Below are 26,126 nucleotides of genomic sequence, written 5' to 3'. Positions count from 1 at the left end.
CAGCGTTATATGTCAACAAATCATGAGCTTGCACACAAAAATGATTCTCATCTCATTTGAAATTTTATAATGGCTGCAATTTTTCATGAATGCTTCCACTAGGTTCGGTGTTTTTGCTGCAGTGTATAGTTACAAAAAAAAAAAAAAAGCAAGCAATGACTAGTGCATTTCAAAACGCGTCACAGACCAGCAGAGGCAAAAATGTCGTCAATGTCGGCATCGTGGCTGTCACAATTAACCACCATCGCCATTGTTCGGTTTATCCAATCGTCAGGGGATGACGCGCATCTCTTTGGCTTGACTTTACTTGTTGCATTATGTCTCGTTTTTAAAAATCTAAAAAACCGTCTCCTCCCGAGCGATGCTCTTGGGCGGCCCCGCCCCCGGCAGGCAGCGGCGGCGGGTCGAGCCTTCCGAACCCCGCAGAAAGCCCGTCCAGCTTCCCGCTTGAACGTCGGCAGCTTGTTCCGCACGCTGCAAAAGAAAAGGCGTCGCACGTCACTCGGCGAGTCGCCCGGGGGGACGCTGCCGCCGTCCTTACTTGTAACCCGCCGCCTCGGCTCCTCTCATCTGCCGGCACTTTAATCTCAAAAAGCTTAAGCGACGTTTAATTTGAGACATCTTCTGGGAATTGCACCACACAATCATTTTGTCCAGACAGGAGGCCATGTCTTGGAAGGTAGCGGCACGCGCGGCGAGTCTCCGGAACGCCCGTTGCCTCCTCGGGAGGATCGTCGTCTTGAGGGGTTGAAAGAAGAACGACGATCAGATAAGGAGGCGGGAAACGGCGAATGTTGCCTGGTGACATACCTGCGCCGCGCTCCGATTGAGGGTTCCAACAGGCGCCGCCGCGTTGACATCGGGTAACACCACTGCAAAAATTGATTTTAGAAATCGTTAGCGTTATTATTTTTAACTCTGCCAAAGGTTAAATTTGCTCCGTTTGTCTCTTTTTGGTCATACATGTGTTGAAAGAGTGCACGACCTCGCCATGTAGCACAGATAAAAACTTGTCGCACCTCTCCGCACAGCAACACCCAGGTCTTCTCGACCCCTCCTCCTCTTCTTCTTCTGAACTCCGACGGGAGCCTTCCGTTTCTCCACTTTTGGTTTGTGAGTGGTGACGTGGAGACCAGATTTTGGTTTCGCGAGCAGTAAAGCCGCATCGGAAGGCCCGAGGAAGTCGGCCATATTGGCGGGCAGGTTGAAGTCTGCGAGGAACGGCATGGGCCGAGCGAGGGCCACTTCTGCCCGCAGCTCCAACAAATATTGGTAGAGAGTGGACAGGCTGGTCAGGATTCCTCGGAAAATAACCCTGGTGGCCAACAAACAACCGAGGACAATTGCTGTTAACTCATCCGACGTGCAAATCCACTCAAAGCGTTTATAAAACGAGGTGACTCACCAGAAGCGACTGAGCATGCTGGTCATCACCACATTCAGGACGACGAACTCGAATTTCATGTGCTGCTTAGCTAAGCTGAAGCAAAAGCTTAAGGGGAACGTGGCGACGCTGAGTAGAAAGCAAAAAAACGGAGAGAAAGGATACAGGAAAGCTCGGCTGCAGTGTTTCATTGCACAGCTCATAAGTTGAGCAGCTCCCAGTACTTTGAGACACTGCCATTCCAGTGAGGGCTGACTGGGAACATCGCCCTCGCCCGCCTTCACGCTCAGATCTCTGGAAGGAGGCAGAAATTTCAATGACACCACCGCACAAATCTAAAGATGGGATTTTGCCGGCTGTCTACCGTTGAATCCTATTGGGACACAAATCCGTCAGACCCTGCAGAGCATCATCCAGCTTCATCTCCTTCAGTCTGTTGAGGCACTGTGCTACCTGCATGACATCAATCCGACGCATGTTCACTCTGGTCTGCCACGCCCACCATCACACACGTGACCACGCGTCCTTACCTGCTTTAGCACTCGAAAGGTTTTGTTGGATCTTGCGCTATGGTTGCGATTGTACAGCAAGGCGTACAGAACTCGAACCTCCGTCTGTAGAAACGTACTCCGAAGCACTTTGAGGACGTTGTCGTTCTCCGTCAGCAGGTTCTTCACAATCAAGTCTGGAAACGCAAACGCACAATCACTACTGTATGTTTACACACAGTAGGTGTCTCCCACGTGTGATGCGCATGACACCACGCGGGCGCTTTTATGGGTTAGTTTGGATTTACAATACAACACAAATAGCATCCGAACAACATATCTAACCTGTTTCTGTCGTGAAGTTTACGCGGACACTGGAAAGAGCACTAGGAATGGGAATAATTGTCCTATTCCATGGATCCCGTGCCATTTTGCGTCGAAAAAACACGGAAATGCGACAGCCAATAGCAAACGTGTAGATCGTGACATCACGAAGTAGAGGTTAAAACAATCAAAACTGCGCAGTTTTGCGCAACTCATATTTTCCGTTTGTCATTGTACCAAAATGTGAGGAAAAATATTTTTATGATGTAGGAGGACGCTGTGACTATTAGTCAGACGTACTAATCAATAAGGAGTGTATTTAAGACTGGATTGCTAAATCGGCAAAATAGTATCGGTCGCTGGACTGATCGTCAGCCAATCACAAAGCACTTCAATAAACTCCTCATATAGATCCTAACAATAAACACATTGCTTAAGTTAATATATCTCTCTGTGGAAGAAAAAAAACCCAAAAATCTGCTGATGTCTAAGCAGGAATGATCTTTATTAATCAATAAAACACTTTTTTAAATACTTGTTGACATAAATAGATGGTGTATACATTGTAGGTCATACCACATATATTACTGTACAAACATGGCAAGATAGACATTTTGTCACATATTTCTAGCGTGTGTCTCGTCTCTGCAATGTGTCGTAAGCACTGAGCCGTATTAAATCCATGCAAAGCCTATCGACAGAGACGAGTCATGTAACGTCAACACTTTGCTATGATCATCAGTGCAACTTGAACAGTAAAAGATGTGCTTCTGTCAGAAAAGGGTGAACCATCACAATCCAGACCTGACTCCACCATTCATCATTGGACTTTAAGCAAAACAACAACAAACGTCCATCTATATGTGATTCATGTTCAAGTGTGAGATTGAATGAAGCTTCGGGAATAAAAGACCATCATGGCAGCATTAGAAGATGGTTGAAGGAGCAGGAAGTGGACACTAGAAGATCTAGAAATGAAACAGTGCAAAGAGAGAGGTAGAAAAGTCTCGATCCAAAGCATAATAGCTACGTAAACAACTCGAATGATTCTATCATGCTTGTTGTGTGCCTCACAATATGAACCACTGTGCTTCAAATGATGTTTTGTTCAAGATTGTCACAGATGCTTCAGATAGAGGGGAGAGTGGGCGGAATACGAATCGTTGTGCTGTTGGTGAGCTGACAAGGTCAAACCACATTTTATGTATGTACAGGGCATTTCTTTTTCTTTCTTGCCTGCCATGTCATTTCTAACCACAAGGGGGCTCACCACGATTGCAAATACACATGGCTACAAAAGCCAACGTGCAATACCGTAAATACCTGGGTCATTATTTATTAACCTTGGGTCAACACATACCAGTATCATCTGCATACACTAAGCATAACCCCCACGAGGATGTCTGTCTAGTACACAAAATCAGCCACATTTTCAAGATTCAGCACAAAATATTTCCATTGAATGTACAGCTGAGCTCCTACTGAGATCACTGTAAATGCAAACTGATAGCATGTTTGCAAGACAAGTCGGTTTGAAAATCACAATAGCAAGAGGATACAGTACCTACGCCTCTTCGCCGCAGGGGGGCGCAAATACCACAAACAAACGGCAACAATTGGTTCGTCATGACATTGCTTGACACAAAAAAGCATTTTCTGTTCACTTTTGGGGCACATATGAAATTATTGTAAGGCCGCACATCATCCACATGCCAGAAAAAAAAGTTATGTGTCATTTGACTTCTTATTACTCATACTGTATGTCAAACAATATTGTATAATATATATATATATATATATATATATATATATATATATATATATATATATATATATATATATATATATATATATATATATATATATATGATTTTTCTTTTCTTTCAACTGATGGATCCGGCCAGGCCCTATGTTTGACATATTGTGCAGTTGTTATTTACATTCTGTTCACTACAATATGGAAACATGCACAAAAAAGGTCTCATGTGCTGGTGAGCAAATTCAGAATATAATGTGCACTGTATTAGCAGAGTTGTACATTCTGCTCCATCCGTCACGGTGAGCAGCAAAGGCAACGGTCCAATTGCCTCCGGTCGACCTTTTGGGAATTACCAGAACCTGCATGACGGTCGATCACATTTTACAAATTGGAATGTGTGTGCCTTGCTTGAGGTTATGGTATCCAACTTTGCCAAAAGAATGTTCAAACAAAAGGTAAATAGGAGATATTTCAAGTCCAAGACTGTGGCACAGGACTTCCGATTTCAGTGCCTTTGTATTGATAATCAAAACCTGAGAGGAAGTTACAAACAAAACACAGCATGAGCCTTAAAACCGCTGGCTTAAAAATTGGACCGGCCCAGGAAGGGTTGTTTTGGAAAAAAAAAAAACCTGGGTCGGTCCAATTTTGAACCCAAATTGGGTTGAAGTCTACTCCCGCACGATTGATGATTTGATTAGGAACTTTGTCGATATACTGTCGCTGAAAATCCTTCTATACAAACTTGAGTATTATTATTGTTCCTTTAGTTCACTTTTCAATAACAATTAAAAGATATCAGTTCAAGTTTGTGTCGCAAAAAACACTTTCAGATCAAATAAAATTCATGGAATAAATAAATAAATAAATATATGAGCGTGACCTATATGAAAGGGTGAATACCTTAAAAAGGCACCAGTTAATTCCAATGGAGACTATTCAGCAGTGTCGCCTACAGAATGTGCAAACATGATGTTTGCGTATTGTTTTTTTGTTTTTTTGACACATTACATTTACAGACCAGTTACGGTTGCTGCCTCCATGCTGCTACACTTTGAATCTTTTGCCTTTGTATTACAAAGCAAATTATAAATGGGGGTTGAGAATGGATGAATGCAGCATAGACAGTTCTCAGTGTACGCTTGAGATGACGGTACGCCTCTATGTCCAAGCGCTACGAAGGAAAGAGACGACGAGAGCAGGGAGGTGACCAGTCAACGAAGCTCACTCAAAGCGCTCGTAGTTCCGTGTTTGCCTCACACGGGGCACCATGTCCATTAAAAGCCTGCAGACACACAAATGGTGTCAAAACACATGAAGTTTTGTAAAGGTCAAGTGGTCAACTGTTCGTTTCTTCCTTACTTGACCCCATATGCCAAGATGATGAGACCGATGAGAACTCCGATCAAGCCATCCAGGAACCAGACATCGGGGTGGTCCTTGAATACTTGGGCGCTGATAAGAATGGTAAATCCCATGATACCGCCAACCAAAGAATTAAAGCCTGACAAAAAAAACAAGAAATGTAGTTTGAAGATAGATATGAATCCAAAATAAAATAAAATAAAATAAAATAAAATAAAATAAAATAAAATAAAATAAAATAAAATAAAATAAAATAAAATAAAATAAAATAAAATAAAATAAAATAAAATAAAATAAAATAAAATAAAATAGAATAAAATAGAATAAAATAAAATAGAATAAAATAGAATAAAATAGAATAAAATAGAATAAAATTAAATTAAATTAAATTAAATTAAATTAAATTAAATTAAATTAAATTAAATTAAATTAAATTAAATTAAATTAAATTAAATTAAATTAAATTAAATTAAATTAAATTAAATTAAATTAAATTAAATTAAATTAAATTATGTATATCTACACACCCCTGTGCATCTATTGGCTACATTTAGTCTTTGATTATTTCTATTGACCTACCATCCGTAATGAGTGCGCGGCTCGTGAGCACTCTGCCCAGCCAGAATTTGGCAACAGCCAGCGCGGTGCACACAAATCCACTCACGATGGACACACTGAAGAGGAAGTCATCCTAAAGGACAAAGAACCCATTATTTATCCATCATAGTCACTTGCATTGTAGTACGGTGACAAGATACGGTACGTATAGTAAAACTTGGCCTTTAAAGTTAATTAGTTACACGGACGGGCCCTCGCACGCCGTTATTTCATTTCACACAATGACTACCGAGGTTGCGCTTTGCAGAGGCGCCGCCGCCACACAAACAAACTAGTCGACGCAGCGGTTTGTGCTGTAGCATGAGAGAAGGTATAATGAGGTGGATTGTGTCACCAATGTCAAAAGAGCTTTCTTGCAATTTTCTCTAATAATATGACATCATGCTGCAAACAGCCTGGAGTGCGTTCCCGTGTCTCATTTTTGTTGCAGCACGGTGATGACAATTGCATGCAGACGGCTCGCGACGAGAGCAGCGAGCCGGGACGTGACGCGAATGTGGATTCCCCCCCTTCCCTCCCTCCCTCCCTCCCCAATACTTCACGGTAACCCAAATGTGATCACAACCGGCCCGGGAATGCGTGATAACTTCGAGGGACGAATCAAAGTAGCAAAAGGTCAGCTTCACACCCCCGAAACAAGGCTGTAATTGTGCCAATGAAAGAGGAGCGCTGTCAGAAAAGAGCCCAGAGGAGGCCACGGAACATGAAGTGGAAACAGTGATGACGATACGGTTGAAATTCACACCAAGCGATTTGCACACAGTGTGACTGACTATCGCAAAAAGACAAAGATGACGCGATTGACAAGAAGATAAAATTTTCCCACCCTGTTTCCAGATTGCTTTGAGCATCTGGGTTTTGAGGCTCCACTGAAGTGTATTATTATTTTTTTCCAATATATCTTATTTATTTGATATATTTTTATTTATTTGTGTTTTTTTATTTTATATTTGAATTATTTTGCATATATTTTGATACTTTTTTTAGTGAACCACCTCCTCCTCTTAAACCTGCAAGTATTGTCCTTTTTTGGCAATTACACATCTGTGAGTATTCTCATCTTACCACTTCTGGGGGCATCCTGGTAACCAAATTATGAATTGCTTTTCCAAGAATACACAGGGAACAGAGCAGAAAGACAATTCCGAGGACCACGCATGCTCTGCAGAGACACAAGACAGCAGATACAAGGTGGATCTGGATACGTCCCGATTCCTAGCTTGGGACATTTTGTTCAAGATCTTAAATTGTTCCATTGCGTGTAACGCATTTCACACTTACATGTATTCTCGGTGCGCCGAGTGCACGGCGGCCGCGTTGCTGTAGCGCCACAGCACAATGATTGATGAGAGAACATCCAAGGTGGCATCAAACTGCACAAACAATTCAAGGAGAGAAACAAGCGGCCATTTAATAACGAGCCAAACGAGCCTTGTTATCATCAGGTACCAGTCTTATTGTAGTACTGCCGAGCCAGATGATATCTTTGACGTCTACAACCGTCAATGGCACTGAATGGGTTAAAGATAGGATCGTTTAGCTTGGTTCTCGTGTACACCTGCACTGTAATCTCGGTCCTTCCTTTCTGCTCTGTTACCTTGGAGACAACGGGGGCCAATAAAAGTCGACTTGCAAGGCTCATTAATAAAGCACCCAGACTAAAGTTATGACTAATTGATCAACGCAAATGGAGGACGGAAACTCACGGCAAATCCGAAGGCCGATGCGCTGTGTCTCGTGAACGATACGGCTGTGGAAACACACACACACACACAAACACACACACAGAGCAGTTAACAGACACGTCATTTCTTTTTTTTTTTTTTGCACGCTTGCAACCGATTCTATTTCAATCGCATCAACGTGCAGAGATGGCTCGACACACCATCTGTCTGTTCCCCGAAACGAATCTTCCTCTCGCTCAATTGATACGGGCTCGTTTGAGCCCGATTGGATCCGACCAGAATGCAAAATGACATAGCTCTGATATCACAACCTTTTCTATTCTTTCATCTAATTATGCCGTGGCTAACTGAAGAGTCTGTAAAACAAGTAGGTGTTATTTTCTCATTTTTTGTCATCTGCTGGCAGATCAATTTCTCTCACCTTTGTGAACGCTTAGGCTTAGGCACGAGCGCTAACACGCTGGCTGAAGTGGAGAAGGGGTGCGAGAGAGGATGAGAGAGGTGTGGACAGGAAGGGATAGGAAGAGGAGGCTCAGTGGGCTGCTGGCGTGCGGAGAAAGTGATAATTGAGGAGAGAACGACAGAAGGGTAAAAAACTAGTGCTATTGGTGTAACCGCAAATGGGTTACTACCAATCCTTCAGTATGTGCACACAAGAAGGATGCATTTCAATCAATACCCAATTGCTTTGATAAAGTGATACGGGTCCAATTATAGCGTTTTTTTTTTAATGCTCCCAGAAACCTGGCCCGTTTTGAGGGTTCAGTCTCGTATGCAAACGAGGGGACGGCTCGCCTCGCCTGCCCGAGCGGGGAAAATCGATGGTGGCTTTTGTTACCATGACAACCCAGGGAAGAGAAGAGCTAGGTGGTTGCAATGAGGTGAGCGTGTCGGTTTACCGAAGTGAAGCCCAGGGTGCGTAAAAATAATGCAACGACCCAGAAAGAGGATAAGAGCGTTGCCGTTGTTTTGAACTACTACTCGGCAACTTCACCGAGTCATCAACGACGTGCCACTTAACGGAAGCTAACGCTGTGAGCGAATGCTAATCTTTGCATCTGACTAAACTCACTGCAGCTTTGCTTACCTCTTGGCAAACTAAACTTTTTTCTAAATGAATATACAATAAATAAATAAATAAATAAATAAATAAATAAATAAATAAATAAATAAATAAATAAATAAATAAATAAATAAATAAATAAATAAACAAACAAACAAACAAACAAACAAACAAACAAACAAACAAACAAACAAACAAATAAATAAATAAATAAATAAATAAATAAATAAATAAATAAATAAATAAATAAATAAATAAATAAATAAATAAATAAATAAATAAATAAATAAATAAATAAATAAATAAATAAATACCAAATGACCATTTCCACAGGAGCTGCTTTGAAAAAAAAAAAAAGAGCTAGCTTGATGCTAACAGACACAGCAGTGAAGCACTTATGGGGCACACGTGAAGTCAGTCAGAAAAAAAATACTGCAGCATCCCCGGCCCACTGATGCATAGTCCCTGCCTCTTAGCGGACACCCAACAAGGCTGCGGCCCTTTGCCCAGCTGCAAAATATCACGCTCAATAATTCAAGAGCGACTGCACTGCACTGCTAGTTCAGTGCCCCCCTTCAACATGCCTTCCCATTAACCTCCCATATATCTTTTACTTTCTCCCTGGTGCATAACAATCTTGCCTCAGTCTTTCTTCTCACCAAGGAAAAAAAGAAACCCTTTCTTCTGAGCAATATATGTCTTTCAACCTTAATCCCATTATCATCCTTTGAGTTTATTGCAACTCGCCTCAAGTATCCTCCAATTTTTACTCTCGACCGAACCTTCCATGCACTTCTCTAAACAACAGCGATGTTTATTAATCCGGCACAATAACACCGGTAACCGTTGCTTTAACCCGACAGCCGTTGCGGTTAACGCCGACCACGTGCTCAAATAGTCTGGCGGCGACCAGATTGTGGCCACAAGAGGAATCAAGTCAGACACACACACACACACAGATCACTTTAGTGCTCACCAGATGCAACGCAGCGTAGCTTGTTAAAAAGATACTGTGACTGAAAATACGAGAAAAAGCCAATCAAGTTCTTGCAAGATTGTAATTAAGGAAGCAGTCACTCGAATTAAAAAAAAAAAAGTGTGATTCGAGCTGTTTCTATTCTTCATTCATTAGCAGCAAAACATTGTTTTCTCACCCAAAACTGAAGAAATCCATTTTATGTGTCAAAAATCGAGACTTGTTTTGCAAGACTGAAAATGAAAGAGCGTTTGATGGCAACTTCATCATTTTTTGTACAGAAATGCACCATGAGTGTTTGTGTTTAATGTCAGTCGATTCATTTGAGCGCATGCTTTGACACACAAATAATGCAAATTATCATCGGGTGGTGGAAACAAATCAAATGTGTCATGCAGTCATATTTGGTCCTTGTGACTTTTTTACATAATTATTCACAGAGCTGGAGAGTAAACCAAAAAAATATTGGAATGGTCAGTGGGACAATTTCATTTTTTTTTTGTATTTTTTTTTTTTTAGGTCTTGGACAATTTTATTTTGCTTAAAATATATATTTTTTATGTCTTACATTGGACTTTGACCACCTTCTATCTGGCTATTTACATTTCCAAGCATGCAGTAGATTTAATGAATAATTCATCAACTATGAAGCGGCTCGGCTTTCCCCTTTTCCAAACGCCCCCTTTCTCCCCAGCGGGTCATTTGTACCCCGCTGCTGTGCGAAAATGAAAAAAAGCCCGGGCCTCTCTCTAACGAATCCATCGCCCTCGTCAGTTTACCATCGATCACAACGAAACAAGATGCCGATTGCTTTGGCCAAAGGGAAGCCGGAAAATTCTTTCTGGATGCGGATAGAATGAAAGTTGAGACGTCACCATTTTTTTTTTCTTACTCTCCACCACCCGCAGTATATCTGATCGTTCCGACGAGAGGTAAAAATACTCAAGCGGTGTTTACTGCTAAATAAGAGCGAGCAAGACAGCCAGTCCTATAATTACGCCGCAGATGGCCATCTTTTGACAGCCAAGCGCCACGCAAAACCCGAGAACATGTTGCAAGGTTTTTTGGAACGACTGAAGCTAAACGCTGGCTGCTATCTGGCGCTGTCATGGTTTAAGAAAAAGATTCTGATATGGATTGATTTTTCTCTCCAACACAGTCAATTTGTATTCTGCAGTTTTTGTTCCTTTTTTTGGAGGTGAGGTGTCCTTCAGCAGCTTCCCCAGCTGTGCATTGGCCGCCAATTATTTCCTGTCTGGGATCTTTGTGGGTCACTCGTGTGCCACGTCAGGTTTTTTACCGTCATGATCATTCGCCCCCTCGGCTCTCCGGTTGCACTTCTTGCTCCCCTGTGTTCTTCGAGATGATTGCTGAAAGGTTACGCTGTGTCCGGGTCATTCTTGCAATTGTTCGGACACGGTCGTTACTGGTAAAAGCGGAGCTTTTGTCCGTCTGCGTGATTTGAACAGTGACACACTGTTGCCGTCTCGGGCCCCCTTTCACAATTTGCCGTTCATTCGGTAATTGGCGCTAAACGGCAATAAGTTTGGGACGGGGGTCGGACAAAAGGTTGGGCTGGCGATTCCGCTTCTTTGGCACAATACCAACGCACGTGTCGTCTGAGGCTTCATTCTGCTTCGCTCTTCGCAAATATCTCAAGCGTGACGGCTAATCCAAGAAAGTATGCCGGGGTCCGACCCGTGGTTGGTCTACAACCGATTCTTGGCGTCGCCAGCAATAATCTCGATGCCAGGTGAGCAAGCCTCTTTTGGTTTTCCATCTACAAGCCAAATCACACTTAGTCCATCTATATATAGACTTGGCCGCAGCTAAAAATAGAGACATGAATAAATGATTGTGTTTTCAGCTGCAAGACAGACGCGAGGTGTTGAAGAAGATCTGGGCTATTTGAGTAGATGGCAGCCGCTGAGGAAGAAATGAAGATAAGAGAGAATCAGAAGGGGCGGGGCGGGGCTGGGACCGAGGACCCCCGCGGGAGTTGGTTGCCGGGAGGCAGAGCTGCTGCAAGACGGGCAAAATATTGCTCCCGCCTCGACCTGCCTGTGATAAATGGCCCGCCGACGCCGCTGTTGTTTTTCTCTCAGCCGCCGGATGAATTCAAGACGCCGCAGTCCGCAAAATGTCCACGTAATGACGGCGAGATGGTCGGTCTCTGAGCGCCATGGCTTGTTTGGATCACCAATTTGGTTCATGAAATGCCTTTTATCCGAAAACGCAACTGTTTGTCCTTCTGGTCACATGTTTTGATCTCCAATCACAGGCATTGGCAAATGTCCATGGTTTATTTATAACCCTGTGGTGTCTTTTACTTTATGTATCTGGGTTGGAGCTGATGACGGTGCTTCGGCGGGGAGCAGAAAAAAAAAAGAACAAAGGAGGAAGCGCAGTTGTTGTCTTAAGATGGGTACACACAGACTGAGTGTTTAAAGTGCGGCGTACTCCAGATGAGCAACTTCTTCTCTTCCCTATATGATAACATTAGAAAAGCCAAAAAGAAAGGAAAGTCAGAGGCCCGCAAATGATGAAACATCGCCAAGATGGCGAGAGGAACGAGCAGAAACTAGGGCAGGTTTGTTGTTTCAAGCGCAACCAGCGAATCCCAGGTGCCGCCTGCCAACATTCATCCCGTCGCTATCGTTGGCGTTATCTCCGTGTTCCTCGCTGTCTCGCTAGTGGCGCTTTCCGAGTCGAAGCGGTGAAGGCGTAGTCGCTGATTGATTTCCCCACCGTGAACCTGTGACCTGTCCTCTTGCCCGCTGAGAGATTGCCCTTCTCGCGTCCTTCCAGTCGAGTATATCTTTTTTGAGATTCTTGTCGTAATCTAGATTATTTGTCAGAATTCCTGATCTGGCAGCCGGATGTTGGAAATCCAAAAGACAACTCCTACTTTCAGAATAACCGATGACGCATTGATAAATTAAATTTGGAACGGCAACGCTATCTTAACAACGTCTTAACATTCGTATAACATTTGCCTGTCATGTGTGTACATCCTGTTAGCAATCTTCAATGGCTCTAAATTGGCTGTGACTTTGGGGATGACATCATTCCGAGAAGTGCAAATGCGCTAAGCGGCGAACATGTCACGGCACTTTGCCCTTTGACAGACGCTTAGTCGGGATGACAAAGCAACATCTTGAATCGTCCACGCAACGTCGCCTCGCGCTGAGTCATGCGTCACACAACGAAAACATCCATCTTTGACCACATGACCCTGCTTAGTTCCCCAGAATGAGTTTTGAAAAAAAAAAAAATACTCTTGTGACCAAAGTGGAAATCGTTTGATGATTTAAATCCCCTACCGCTTGATTGTGAAATAAAAAACAATTATTATTCTTAATAGCACCACACATGCAATGTGTGGACAATCCCTCACACTGAAAGAATCCAGTGATAATGTGTCCACTCAAGGCCACAATCAATTATCTCACTGGATTTTCATCAGCTTCTTCTTAAAACCATAATAAGGTTACCAAAAATACCAGGAAACAGCAATCATTTGAAGAAAATAAAATTGACATTTGACTCTGCGGAATGACTTTCTTATCTTTTGGTCTCACTTGGGTTTGTCAGGTCCTGGCAAGCCAAAAAATGATCTCAAGCAAATAACTTACATGACGCCATCTTTTGTTACAAGCAATTACGCCACTGAAAGCAAAAGAGCGGCACCACTCGGACCGTTGAATACTTACTGAACGCCGTCACGGCAAGAATGAGGGTGACCACGATGGAGACCCACGAGACCCAGAGCGCCTTCTTCCTGTAGTCCTGAGCTTCGTGAGGCTTCAGGCGCATGCTGCTCTCCAACAGACCTGCAATTAGAAAAAAAATTAATTAAACTAAAAAAAATAATTAAAGATATTAATTTAAAAAATTCCACCGCGCGTTTGTCTAGTGCAGATGTGCCTCGTTGTCTCGTCAGGGGAGGTTTTGTATTTAGTTCCCCCTTTTTGGTTAGTCTGATGATTTGGCTGTCAGTCTCAAGTTTGTAGTTTGTTGGGCGGGCGTTTTTGTTTGTTATAATGACCTTTTCAATGATTTCAACCCGAAGTGCAGCGTTTATGGAGGCAATTATTTGAAAGGTTTACGCTATAAAATGCAATGACAGACTTTTAATGGGATTAACAAATAGTCAATTTCCCTTTCATGCCGTTTTTTTTTTACGCTGACTGGCCAAAACCACCAAACTCATCTCCATACTTATCACTGAGTTGAATCAAAAAGAGTCTGTGAGTGAGCTAGTCTGTGTTTCCTTGACCTGTATTTAGCCTCCAACAATTACATGGATCATGTCATAAATTAGAAATTATACTCACATTCTTGATAACAATCTAATGTTAGACCCAAACATAGAAAGTGGCAACGTTTTTATTGTGTACAGGGTCACAAGGTTAAACAAGTGCTTCGAAATCGCATTTAGTAAACAAACATTCAATAAATCTGCTAGATGCCCACACAAAGTCAATTACAGGCTCAGGATTGACCAAACAATACAACATATCCACTATGGAATGTTTGGTTCCACGATGGTGCATATAATGAATGGGATTATAAAATGATACATAATCTCTTTCATAAACTCCATTTGCTCGCTCTGTCTTTCTTCAGGCATGCAAACACACAGAAAGGGATTTGTTGGTCATGCCTGTGACTGGTACCAAGCGGGCTTCAAGGAACAAATGTCTGTGCAGCCTCGGGCTCTGGCTTGCACAATCATTTAAAAATAACTCATCATTCACTTGTTAAATTCCAAAATGTGTATATTTGTGAAAATTAAGTTTAGGATTCTGATTCAAACCATTCCAGTGACAAAAGGCTGAAACCTCCCAAAAAGAATATTTCCGCCTTTTTTTGAATGAAAATTCCCAAATGAATGGAGAAATTCTCATCTTTCAGATTTCATCAATTTCCCCCATTCTATATTTTCTAGCCTGGACCCGTTACCAGCCAAGTCAACATACTTTTCCAGCAAACCCAATCAAGCTCATCTCCATAAGCACCCAAAAAACAGCCAACCTCAACACAGATTCAAACCCTGAACCGACAGCTGCAAGGCATCCAGCCTAGCCACTGCCGCCCAAAGCTATTTATCTTTTTTTTTTTTGCTCCTCGGGTATGGAAGATTCCTTTAATATCCTTCAGACTTATAAATTATTCAATAGGGGCAGGCTAAAAATACCGCACTTGATTCCCCGCTCTGAGCAGGGGGGGGGGGGGGGGGGGGCTTCTAATAACAAAAAATAAGATAGAAGAAACAGAGAGTTGGTCTACCTTCTCCCTCCACATTGTCTGTGATTTTCATCTCTTGTCCGGAGGTGAGCGCCTCATGCTGGATGGGGCTCTTGACGTGCTGTTGCTGGTTGTTGTGGTTGTGATGGTTATTGCCGAAGCCATCCGGGGCGCGCTGGCCGTTCCGCACTGTGACTGCAGACGGGTCCACTATGGTCAAGTCCGGGACTGGGTAGGACTCTCGGCTGGTCGGGTCTGTCATTGCTCCTACTGGCTTGCTTTGACTTCTATTATAGTTTGAGAGTGGAGCAGCAGCAGAGGCGATGGCGACGACGAGAAGAAGGAGAAGAAGGATGGAGCGCAATAGACATCCACGCGCGAGGGTTATAACGACTCCGGTGCCGGGCGGCTCAAGGAGGGGGAAGGAAGAGGAGGGAGGAGGAGGGCTTTGAGAGACTGAAAAAAAAAAAAGATTTGTTCTCCGATAATGGGCAGGCAGGAGAGCAACTTGTGACCTGCACACTCGACAAGGGCGTGCCAAGCAGGTGCGAGACAGATGCGGTGATGCGATACACCGCACTGTGCGCTGGACGGACGGACGGACGGACGGGCGGTACCCTCACGTTTGCTCTCCTCCCCCTTTTCTGCCCGTCACTCAAGTTTGCGTGAATAAAATAATAAACACCAGTGGGTGAAGTTATTTTTGTAAACCCAAGCCGATGTGAGGCCAGTGAAGAAGAAAAAAACCGAGGGGTGACAGGATTCTGACTTTTTCTCTCAGAATTCTGACTTTGAATTCCCAATTTCTGACCTTAAACTCAGAATTCTGACTTTATTCTCAGAATTCTGACTTTAAAGTCGGAATTCCGACTTTATTCTCAGAAGTCGGAATTCTGTCCGACTTTAAGGCCAGAATTCTGAGAATAAAGTCATAATTCCGACTTTAAAGTCAGAATTCTGAGAAAAAAAAGTCAGAATCCCGTCACCCCTCGTTTTTTTTTCCTCTTCACTGGCCCTAATCCTCTTCCAAAAGCGATAAAAGTTCAATGCAAATGCGCTTTTGAAAATTAACCTCAACTACACACAATAAGAAACGCACACAAATAAATCAGTCTAATGGACAAAACACCATTCAAGCATTCAATTGGCTGATATCTAAACATATCACCACAGGGTGTGTAGACTTTTGCTCTCAAACACTCCATGCAGGCTGGTTTTAGGTTGCGACAGTAAATGGCCACATATCCTCCGTCGGCCGAAACGGTCTCCTGAGAACTTACATCATTTTTTTTTTTCTTTTTCCTGGCGCTTACACAATTGGCTTACACGCATTACGACAGACAGAGGAGGCGCTAAGTCAGGTCCAAATCACGCCGGGCCACTGTGGTGCTTCTGTCACGCTTGAACATGTGACTCCATGCTGAGGGACTAACTGCATGTGTGCTCATAACCACCATCGTGATGAAACACTGGCTGAAGAAATAGGACGTTGGCCAAACAGCACATGATGCCACATAACTGAATATCTGAATGCAGTCTCGTGAAGGTCTGAGCTGAATGTACTCACTGTCCAGTTCGTGTGTCTGAGGGTCACATATAATTTCCAAGATCTAGACTTATAGTTTGGCCAAACTATGGTAAGCCAAAGCAGCAGAAACGGGCGCCGCCATTTAATCGCCCGCTGACAGTCGATGTCAACTCTCCATCGTGCTGTTGGATTTGTAATTGAGTGAGAGAGTCAAGAACCGGCACCAGAGCAGGCGGAATTTGCTCTTAAACAGAGCGCAACCTTCTGCCGCAGACTAGTGGCGGCCCTTTGAATAGTTTCACGGCAGTTGGTTTCAGCACCATGAAAGAAACAAGCATGAATATCACAATTACAAGAAAGATCATTTTGATCTTGGGCGGGGTCAGTGAATATATTTCATATAAAAGTTGAAATAGTGCAAATAAGTGTCATTTACAAAATGCTGTATTAAAAAAAAAGAAAACACCATGATATGATATGATGTTTATGGACTATGAATGAAACTAGCAGAGAAACGCAAGCTCGGTTAATAAATGACAGCGGGTGTTGTTCACCTGAGGGTCATTGCTTTCAAGTCGAGGCTGGGGCGGACTTTGCCGGATTTCCTTAGCGGTACTAAACCGAAAGTGCTGTCAAGAGAGCTACACCGTGTCCAAAAGGATGAAGATTGATATACATAGTCACATTTTACCAAAGGAATGGCCCGATTTGAAGAAGGTAGGTACACATTTGAATGTTGCAGCCTTATCTGCCACTATTTTGACTTTGGTTAACGATTGGCCAACTTTGCTGCTGGAGGGCAGTCGAGTTTTTTCTTTTCTTTTTGTATGTACAATATAGCACGCAGAGCTTGCCATTATTCTAAACAGACCTAAATCCTAAATTGATCAGTTTCAACAAAAGCTCAGTTCTCTGAAATATGTTTCAGAGGTACGGCTACGGTGGCTTTGTCCAGCTTCAGCATCACTGCAAGGTGAGTCAAGTTCTGCAGGATGCTTACATGGCATCATCAGAGTGGCTGCAGAATTAGGATTTGGGTGCAAGGATATCATTTGCCGGCTTTCCACAAAACGGCCATATTACGGAAAAGTTCATTTTTCAATGTAGAGCAAAGAGAAACCGAATGGAACTTTTTGAATTGACTTTGGACTGCATTTGAGGGTGAGGCGACGATGACGAAGGACGGCAAGCTGTTTCGTGCGGTTCAAGAAAACTGCTGGGATGCCGAGGCGCGGCTGCGAGACATGGATCGACACGGTAAAAACCGTCACGTGTTGTACGAGCGCTAAGCTAATCACCAATAAACTCTTTTGGATTCTATCAATCTTCAGGAGTCACGCTTCAAGCCCTTTCCACCGTTCCTGTCATGTTCAACTACTGGGTAAGTGGCCCGGTGATTCAATTGCGCAATCGGCTACGACTCGTTTGAGATTCAAGGTTGAACGCGCTTGATTCCGTTTCAGGCCAAGCCACACGACACCTTGGATCTCTGCGTGCTTTTAAATAATGATTTGGCGCAGACGGTGCGTAGCCATCCCAAAAGGTTCGTGGGTTTGGGAACGCTGCCCATGCAAGCCCCCGACCTCGCCGTGCTGGAAATGCGGCGCTGCGTGAAGGAGTTGGGTTTCCCCGGCGTGCAGATCGGCTCGCATATCAACAACTGGGACCTCAACTCGGCCGACCTCCATCCTTTCTTCGCCGTAAGACTTTCGCTTACATTTTATTAACGGGCCGATATTTACGGACGCTTTGTTTCCCGCGCAGGAAGCCGAGGAGCTGGATTGCTCCATTTTTGTCCACCCCTGGGACATGCAGATGGATGGAAGGATGGCTAAGTATTGGCTGCCATGGCTGGTGGGTGAGGGAGATGGAGTAGAACCATTGGAGATTGCTTGCAGGTCTACCCCATTTTATGCTTGTTGGATTTTTACGTTTGCAATTTTCTTGCGTCCATCACAAAGGCATGCCCACAGAGACAACAATGGCTATTTGCTCCATGATTTTTGGAGGTGTCCTTGAGAGATTTCCAAAGCTGAAAGTCTGCTTCGCTCATGGAGGTAAGGTTACGTTTAATACAAGCGAGGCCGCACGACAATACAAATGCGTCTCTCCTTTTACGATTCACAGGTGGCTCCTTTCCATTCACCATTGGTAGAATTGAACACGGCCACAAAGTTCGGCCCGACTTGTGCGCCGTGGACAACAAGTCCAATCCCCGGAACTACCTGGGTTCCTTTTACACCGACTCCCTCGTGCATGATCCGGTCTCGCTGAAGTTGCTAACTGACGTCATTGGAAAAGTGAGCTCCCGTGTCAGAGCCAGAAAAGGGTCCTGCACTGGGCGGTGTGCGGGGGAGCCGGAGCCGACCTTTTTTTTTTTGTTCTCAGGATAAAGTGATGCTTGGAACGGATTACCCGTTCCCGCTGGGTGAGCTCCAACCAGGATCTCTGATTGAGTCCATGGAGGAATTTGATCAAACGTTAAAGGTACTAGTCATGTTTGATCGATATTATAGGAAGACGCCATCTGGTTGGTTAATTGGTCAGCGATACAAATTGACTTTACAGGGGATAAGTACAATACTGCCTCTTTGTTTTACAGGACAAGCTACTAGCTGGGAATGCACTGGAGTTTTTGGGCCTCAAAAGAGAACAATTTGAGTAACAACATAGACTCCAACATCTGAGAAAAAAACATCTGTGTTGTTGTTTATGCTTGCTTCAGCAGTCATTTTAAGGATTAAATTCCAAAGGTTTTTCTGAATTGTAACGTCCGAGAAAGGAAACCACCGTACAGCAAAACAAAAATCCACCCATTATCTGTACCGCTTGTCCCCAGTTTATCTAAATAAAAAGATACAATGGGCTGTTTTATTGCATAAACTTAAAGATTCATCATACCCAATTTTGTTAACTGTATGTGAAGTTTTAATGATCAATAAAAGACTAACCCAAAGTGGTTTAAACACAGCTTTTCTTTTTATCTCTACTAAACAAACTAAATTGATGGATTAACATAACACTTATTGATCACAAGATCAAAAAACTTTTCCGTCGGTGTTTTTTGTTATATTTTGTTTTATTTTGTTTCTGCCTGGTCCGTCAGTGTGTAAATAAAGTTGATTTCGTTTTATTTGAAACAAATGAATTTTTCACGGTTTCCGGTCTACACTGACGTCATATCCGCGTTCTCCATGACTGTCAAACAGCAATGGCGGCGAGCCGGGGTTCTTCTTCGAGATGGGTTTTCAGCCGTGAGCAGCTCGAAAGCACGCCGTCTCGCCGATGCGGAGTAGAACCGGACCGGGAACTGTCTTACCGCCAACAAGCGGCGAATCTGATTCAAGACATGGGACAGAGGCTCAATGTGTATCCTTCGTAAACAAACTGCTTCCTAAGCTTGACGCTTTAAGCTAATAAACGTTCCGATTTGACCCCCAGTGCGAATCTGATGTGTTCCGAGTGTACAGTTGACGAGCGATGGCTTACTTTTTTAGTGTCTTTCGTCAATTGTTTGCGCTCTTTCTGAATTAATTCGACGGGAACGCGTTATTCTTTGCCCCGGGTAGCGTGGTAGCATGCGATGTGTAGGGTCGTGTCGATAAGTAGCAGGCCGTGGACCATGGTTGCGGCTATGTCCACTTGGTCAGCCACCTGGTTTCGAAAAGGTGAAAAGGGGCTTTCAATCCCGACAGAGGAGGTCGCCCGAAATATTTTTAGTAATTGACAAATGTATTTGCGCATGACGAAGCGTCATTTATGCAACATTGAAGATTTGGGCCGTACCTTGAGCGGCGCCACGGTTCCGATTTACGAGGTTACGAACGGCGCGCTTTGTCGTGGCCGAGGGAACGCTCAAATTATTTTGCAACATTTCCCTTGACCCACATTCCAGCTCTCAACTAACTATAAATACTGCAATTGTTTACATGCATCGATTTTTCATGCACCATTCGTTCACCAAATTTCACAGGAATGTAAGTATGTTCTCCTAAATAAATGTTTAAAGCTACTTTCAAACATTGAAGATGGATCTTTTTAAAATGTTTCATCATTTCCCTTCCAGACGATATCTCCGACGACGCTCTTTTTGGCTGCCAAAGTGGAAGAGCAGCCACGCAAACTGGAATATGTGATTAAAGTTGCACACGCCTGCCTAAACCCGCAAGAGTCACCCCTTGACACTAAGAGTAACGTAAGTAGGGGGATCTCTCTGTCAAGTCCAACGTTTTTCTTCCATATTCCTTTCCTTCCACGCGTCACCTTTCCACTCCTCTCATTGGCCACGGTTTGCCAACGTATAACCTGCGCCACTTCCCCGTCGCCGGGGTGTTTTTTTGCTGTTGGCACGCTCCAAACAGCTCCACGCGCTTCACTTTGACTAGCGTAATGGCCTCTCTGGTTTCAGCTTTGGCCATTTCAACTCAGCTGTTAAGGTTGAGCTCATAGACTCATTACAATTGTTATGTAATGACTGTCTATCAAACTTCAGGCATACCTCCAGCAAGCTCAAGAGCTGGTGATACTTGAATCCATAGTGCTGCAAACGCTTGGTAAGTAGTGGTGAGCCGAGTGGATGAAATGAGAGCGAGCGAGCGAGCGAGAGAGAGAGCGAGAGCACCATTTGTATCATAAACATACGTGAGGCTTTCTTGCTATTGACGACACAACTCAACGTCAACTCTTGTCGTTGTGGATTGGCATAAGGTGACATGTCGTTCTTTTTTCCGTTGGCTATGAAAATGACTTCAAGCAAGTTCTATTTCACCAAATTGACTTAAAAAAATCCTCTGTCCCACTCAAACACCGACTTGCCATTGTTTGCGCCGTCCGAGAAGAAAAATGACACGTCACCTCCCAAGTGTCTGTGTTGAACTCACCTGTCATGTATTTTGTTCCAGGCTTTGAAATTACAATTGATCACCCACACACTGATGTGGTGAAATGTTCCCAGCTAGTGCGAGGTAGAGGCTTCTTTCTTTGCTTTCTGTGCCCTCTGCTCTTGTCCTACCCCGCCTCATCAAAAAAAAAAAAAAATTGTGGAGGCCCGATGACATAATTACGTACTTGCCGCTTTGGATTCATTTTGACTTTGTCGGGTGATTATTGCATACTCGAAACCTTTTGAGACGCTCACTAGGCCAAGACTGAAATGTTTTGCGCTCAGCTCACATTTTTATTCGGAAAGCTGACTGCGCGAGTACCTCTATAAAAAAAATGCTAGTATTGCTAGTCTGGACGTGTCTTTTCAGTCTTGGATCAGTGGCGCTCGGTGGAAAAAGTAAAAACCCGGTCGACTCTGAATCGGTTTGTCTTGAAGGCACTCAAATGGTTTCCCCCGTCGTATAATTTGTCTTTTGTGTCTCACACAGCGAGCAAGGATCTGGCACAGACTTCCTATTTCATGGCTACCAACAGGTTGTTACCCTGCCCCTCCTTTGTTGCACTTTGACCGCACACCATTGCTTCCTGTAATGCAGGGTGCCCTTTCAGTGTCCAACGGGCCCTCCTTGCACCGGCGGTCCTCGGGACGCCGGGCGGCCGGCCGGCCCGCCGCTCCGTCCCCGTCAGCGGGACGGGGGCCGGCCAGGCTCGGCGAGGCCCGGCCCGGCCCGTGGCGTTCCGGGCCCCGGTCGCAGTGCGGTGTATTGTACAAGGGACCATGTGTTGGCACCGATATGGGTTGAATGCAAGATGCGAAGTGTAGTGGCGCGCTTGAAAAGCCACATGTTTGTTCGGTTGCGAAAAAGTGCAGAATTCGAAAAAAGACACTTTGGTAGCCTGAATAGCCGCTAAAGATTTCACAGACGTAAACATTTCTCATAGAGATCCTTCCGGTAAGTACAGCCAAATCATTTTTTACAATTCTCTCTTCATATTCATGTCTTTTGATTCTCTGTAAATGCACATTGGCGTTTCTCTTTTGGAAAAAATATATATTGATGTCATTGATGGAAACTTCATCTTACCCATTAACGACCTGCATGCTAGGAAAAGAATTGGAAGGCCCAATTTGGAGTCTGTATGATATATATTTTGAGGTCATTGCATTGGAAAGTGGGTCCTTAAAGGGTTTGACTTCAATTGCATCATCTTGATAGCGAGCAAGTATTTCGTTCACCCAGCTAACAACAAACTTGATCTCATTTGATAATGTCGACTTTATCCAGCGCATGTTTCCTTTCCCCTTTGGTGTGTGACGAATTTAGAATTGTCAAATGTCTTACGGGATGATTTGTTGTTGCAGAGCCATTCAGTGAGCCCGACCATCAGCTTTTACAAGCCGTGCCGGGCTAATTAGACTTAACACAGATTTACAGTAGCTCATCTGATGTCCACAATTTGTTGACGTTGTTTGATTTTTTTTTTTTTGTGGCGACAGATCAAATTCCACAACAGATGGTGTTAGCTTCATATACTCGACATCTTGCTAGTTCTGTGAAGCTAATCATAATCAAAACACTTTCTATTGCTCGGTTGATAGTTTGTCTTTTAGCTTATTTGACGTTAAACTTGTGTTACTGTTAAGTTTAAAATCAAGTGAATTGTTTGTGTGTGTGTTTGTCAACAATGAATTAAAACCACTTGCGCCTTCTGTCCTCTTTTGTTCACATGTGGGACCAATCCTGACCTTGGCTGGAATCATTCAATCCACTCATTCACATCACACACACACGCATGCACGCGCACACACACACGTTCAGTCTCCACCTGACGACGTTCTGCCTTCAGCACAAGCCCACCGTGATTGCCTGCGTGTGTATTCACCTGGCATGCAAGTGGTCAAACTGGGAGATCCCGGTGTCCACCGATGGCAAGCACTGGTGGGTGTACGTGGACAGCTCCGTCACCCTCGAGCTGCTCGACGGTAAGACGCGACGCCGTCGCCGCCGCGTGATGAGGAAGCCGCCGTTTCGTCAATGCAACGTTCTCATGTTTTCCAGAGTTGACGCACGAGTTTCTGCAGATTCTGGAAAAGACGCCCAGCCGGTTGAAGAGAATACGCAACTGGAGAGTAAGACAAACCCTTGGCCTCTTTTCAATGTCAACACCTTTGCAAAGGAGAAAGAATATAGGCTTGACCAATTTGTACAAGATCGAGAAAAGTGAACTTGTTTTCTTTTCATCTCAGGCAACGCAAGCTGCTAAGAAGCCCAAATCTGAGAGCAGCCAACTGACAGACGCCTCCATGGCCGGTCCTTCGATGCTCCAAGAGCGTTCCCTGCTCGACGGCCCCCTCGTCGGGGTTCCCCGCTCGGGTTTTCCCAAAGCGGGCGCCCCGTTCCTGCCCATTCCGGCTCCCCCCGGATGCACGCCGCTGTCGCTGGACTCCTTGGCCGCCGGCGCTTTCAACCCACCGAGCCACAGCGAATGGCCCCAAAGCAACCTGAGTCAAGCAGGCATCTGCATCAAACAGGAACCCCTCGACCCCCCTCACCAAGCGCAGACGCTGCCCTCGCAGGCCTCCGCTTTGTATCCACCCGGATTGACAATCAAGACTGAGAAAAGTGGCGAGCTTAACATCAAGCAGGAACTAAAAGGAGCGTGCGCGAGCAAACATCAGCCGTCTACTTCGTCTTCCTATCCGCCGCCGCTCTCCTCGGCCCCCAAAATGTCACTGGACAAATACCGAGAAAAACACGCCATAGAGCTCGCCGCTTCCGGCCAGAAAAACAGAGCAGAGCAACAGCATGCGGCGCTCACCGACGACAACGTGAGAGGGGACCCGTCGTCTTTGAGCCAGGTTGACCACAGAAAGTATTCGCAGACGCATCAAGTGACCCAAAGCGGCCACACGGGCGGTGCCACCGCCTCGCCCATCAAAACTCGAGTTCCTTGCGCAATGTCGGGGCAGGACAAGCGCCATCACGCTGACAAATGGGACAAAGGTTCGCTCAATCTCCACCTGGCAATTCCCGCCTCCGGAGGAAGCAGCCAGTCGGACAGAAGCAAGGAGGAGCTCAAGATGAAAATCAAGCTCTCCTCATCGGCCGAGCGCCACAGTTCGTCGGACGAATCGGCCGCCGCCGCCAACAACAACAACTCCATCAAGAGTAAACATTCCAGCCCGCTGGTGAGCAAAGAGAAAGCGCACCGAGGCCATCACAAACACGCTCACAGCGGGAACGGACAAGGGGCCTCAGACGGCCTGTTCCGAGGACCCCCGGGACTGATGACCCTTGAGGGACTGGCGCTTCCTCACAGCGGATCCGCGTCTCTGTCGTCGCGGAAGAGGGCGCACCCTGAGGTCAATCACAACCAACACCCTCCCTCTTCCTCCTCCTCCTCTTCCTCCTCTTGCTCCAAAGCGAGCAAACTCTCCAAGGGTGGTGCGGGTGCTGCAGGTATTTTCTCCTCCTAGCGCCTCTCCTGTGCCACACGCAGTGCGTCTGCTCTAGCTTACGGTTCTCTGGCTAAGCTAAGCTAACCTCCTCCTGTTACACTCAGGTGGGCTGCGGACGTCTCGGCAGTACCTCCCTCCTAGCGGTTCGCCCCATGAAGTGGGAGACCAGAGACACTGAGCGAGCTCTTCTGCAGCCCTGCTTCTTCACATTGCAAATTGCAACAACAAACTAGCCACACTGACCACTCGGACTATGCGCGTCTCCTCGTTCAGTGCCCTCGGCGCTAACTTGGCTGATGATATACCCTTTATTAAAAGGCAGAAAGAACATCGTACAAAAAAAAAGGATGTCTGCGGTGGGCTTGTGATAAAAGAAATGAGAGAGGAACGTAAAACTTTCGTTCTATCCCCTCCGGGCCGGGTGGGCTGCAGTCCTGCAGTTTCTCCTGGTGTCAAATTGCTGCTGCTCTCCTTCCTTGAATTGAAATTATGTGTGCGTGTGTGTGTGTGGCAGGTGGAAGCGTGTATTTACATCCAAGGGAACAACCTCCCTGCATTTCACATCATACCCAAATAGGAAAACAAAAGTATTACAAAGGCACGGAATATGCATCCTCCTCTTTCGTTCCTCTCGGTTTTATATTTAAAAAAAGAAAAAGAAAAAGATAGACAGCATGAGGAGTTCAACTTCTGTCTGTTGTCATTCCTTACTGCAATATCGGTGGGTGCATTTTTTTTTTTAAGTGTCGTTATCATTTCCTCACTAAGTTTGTTTTCTAGAGTACTGTTTGATTTCCAAGTTGTCATCAAAGGGATGCGTTCAAATACGCTCAGCATTCACAGGAAGTGGAGACAAGTTCACGTTCATACGTTTTTGTATGAGAACACATCCATTGTATCGAGACTACTCAGGTTTGGAGCAAATTGGAATTAGAATAATACAATTGGAAGAAAAAGAACATTTCAAAACAATAAGATGCTGCAAAATGCATTGGTCAGCCTGCGCCAAACAACGGAAAGCTAACAAAATAATGTGCCATGGAAGTCTGTACTGAATGAGGCACTTTAAGTTGTCACTCTTTATGCCAAATTTCTATTTAGAAAAAAAAACAATCGCTTCTAAAATGCCCTGCTGTGTTTTATTTTATTTTTTTGGGTGGACAAACTTGGTCGTGTTGTCGTCCTTCATCCATTTGGTACATTTACAAGCATTGTCTTCACAGTTCTCGACATTAAACTTTATTCCTGAATCCTATAATCATGAATCAAGTCGATTCTCGTCCAACCTCATAATGAAAATCAGTTTTGGAAGAAAAAAAAAAGGACAAATAGTTCCCTCCCC

The 26,126-nt window shown here is 44.5% G+C and overlaps 4 protein-coding genes across 4 annotated transcripts; 2 read left to right on the top strand and 2 right to left on the bottom strand.

Moving 5' to 3' along the window:
- Positions 1–41: 41 nt before the first annotated feature.
- Positions 42–2,333, bottom strand: nepro (nucleolus and neural progenitor protein). Its single transcript, XM_061287328.1, has 9 exons — positions 2,218–2,333; positions 1,915–2,069; positions 1,749–1,837; positions 1,550–1,678; positions 1,406–1,480; positions 1,020–1,315; positions 811–872; positions 542–738; positions 42–474 (listed from the first exon to the last, which is right to left on the bottom strand). The coding sequence occupies exons 1-9, from the start codon at positions 2,300–2,302 to the stop codon at positions 180–182; spliced, it is 1,383 nt and encodes a 460-aa protein (XP_061143312.1). The 5' UTR covers positions 2,303–2,333; the 3' UTR covers positions 42–179.
- Positions 2,334–4,182: 1,849 nt separating this feature from the next.
- LOC133159921 (transmembrane protein 163a-like) lies at positions 4,183–15,479 on the bottom strand. Its single transcript, XM_061287330.1, has 8 exons — positions 14,955–15,479; positions 13,376–13,495; positions 7,645–7,688; positions 7,220–7,311; positions 7,004–7,100; positions 5,900–6,011; positions 5,318–5,459; positions 4,183–5,240 (listed from the first exon to the last, which is right to left on the bottom strand). Exons 1-8 carry the CDS (start codon positions 15,172–15,174, stop codon positions 5,180–5,182), a joined length of 888 nt encoding a protein of 295 aa, XP_061143314.1. The 5' UTR covers positions 15,175–15,479; the 3' UTR covers positions 4,183–5,179.
- A 1,532-nt stretch (positions 15,480–17,011) lies between these two features.
- On the top strand, positions 17,012–19,401 carry acmsd (aminocarboxymuconate semialdehyde decarboxylase). Its single transcript, XM_061287106.1, has 10 exons — positions 17,012–17,157; positions 17,369–17,413; positions 17,601–17,697; positions 17,772–17,821; positions 17,904–18,140; positions 18,205–18,298; positions 18,402–18,497; positions 18,568–18,740; positions 18,829–18,927; positions 19,043–19,401. Exons 1-10 carry the CDS (start codon positions 17,101–17,103, stop codon positions 19,103–19,105), a joined length of 1,011 nt encoding a protein of 336 aa, XP_061143090.1. The 5' UTR covers positions 17,012–17,100; the 3' UTR covers positions 19,106–19,401.
- A 209-nt stretch (positions 19,402–19,610) lies between these two features.
- ccnt2a (cyclin T2a) lies at positions 19,611–26,042 on the top strand. The gene is made up of 10 exons (XM_061286978.1): positions 19,611–19,809; positions 20,336–20,417; positions 20,507–20,635; positions 20,933–20,993; positions 21,342–21,404; positions 21,813–21,858; positions 23,145–23,308; positions 23,385–23,455; positions 23,573–24,785; positions 24,889–26,042. Exons 1-10 carry the CDS (start codon positions 19,652–19,654, stop codon positions 24,960–24,962), a joined length of 2,061 nt encoding a protein of 686 aa, XP_061142962.1. The 5' UTR covers positions 19,611–19,651; the 3' UTR covers positions 24,963–26,042.
- The last annotated feature ends 84 nt before the right edge of the window (positions 26,043–26,126 follow it).

The sequence above is a fragment of the Syngnathus typhle genome, linkage group LG9 (assembly GCF_033458585.1).
Source record: "Syngnathus typhle isolate RoL2023-S1 ecotype Sweden linkage group LG9, RoL_Styp_1.0, whole genome shotgun sequence".
In the NCBI taxonomy this organism is placed as follows: domain Eukaryota; kingdom Metazoa; phylum Chordata; class Actinopteri; order Syngnathiformes; family Syngnathidae; genus Syngnathus; species Syngnathus typhle.
This window is presented reverse-complemented; position numbering and strand designations above follow the sequence as displayed.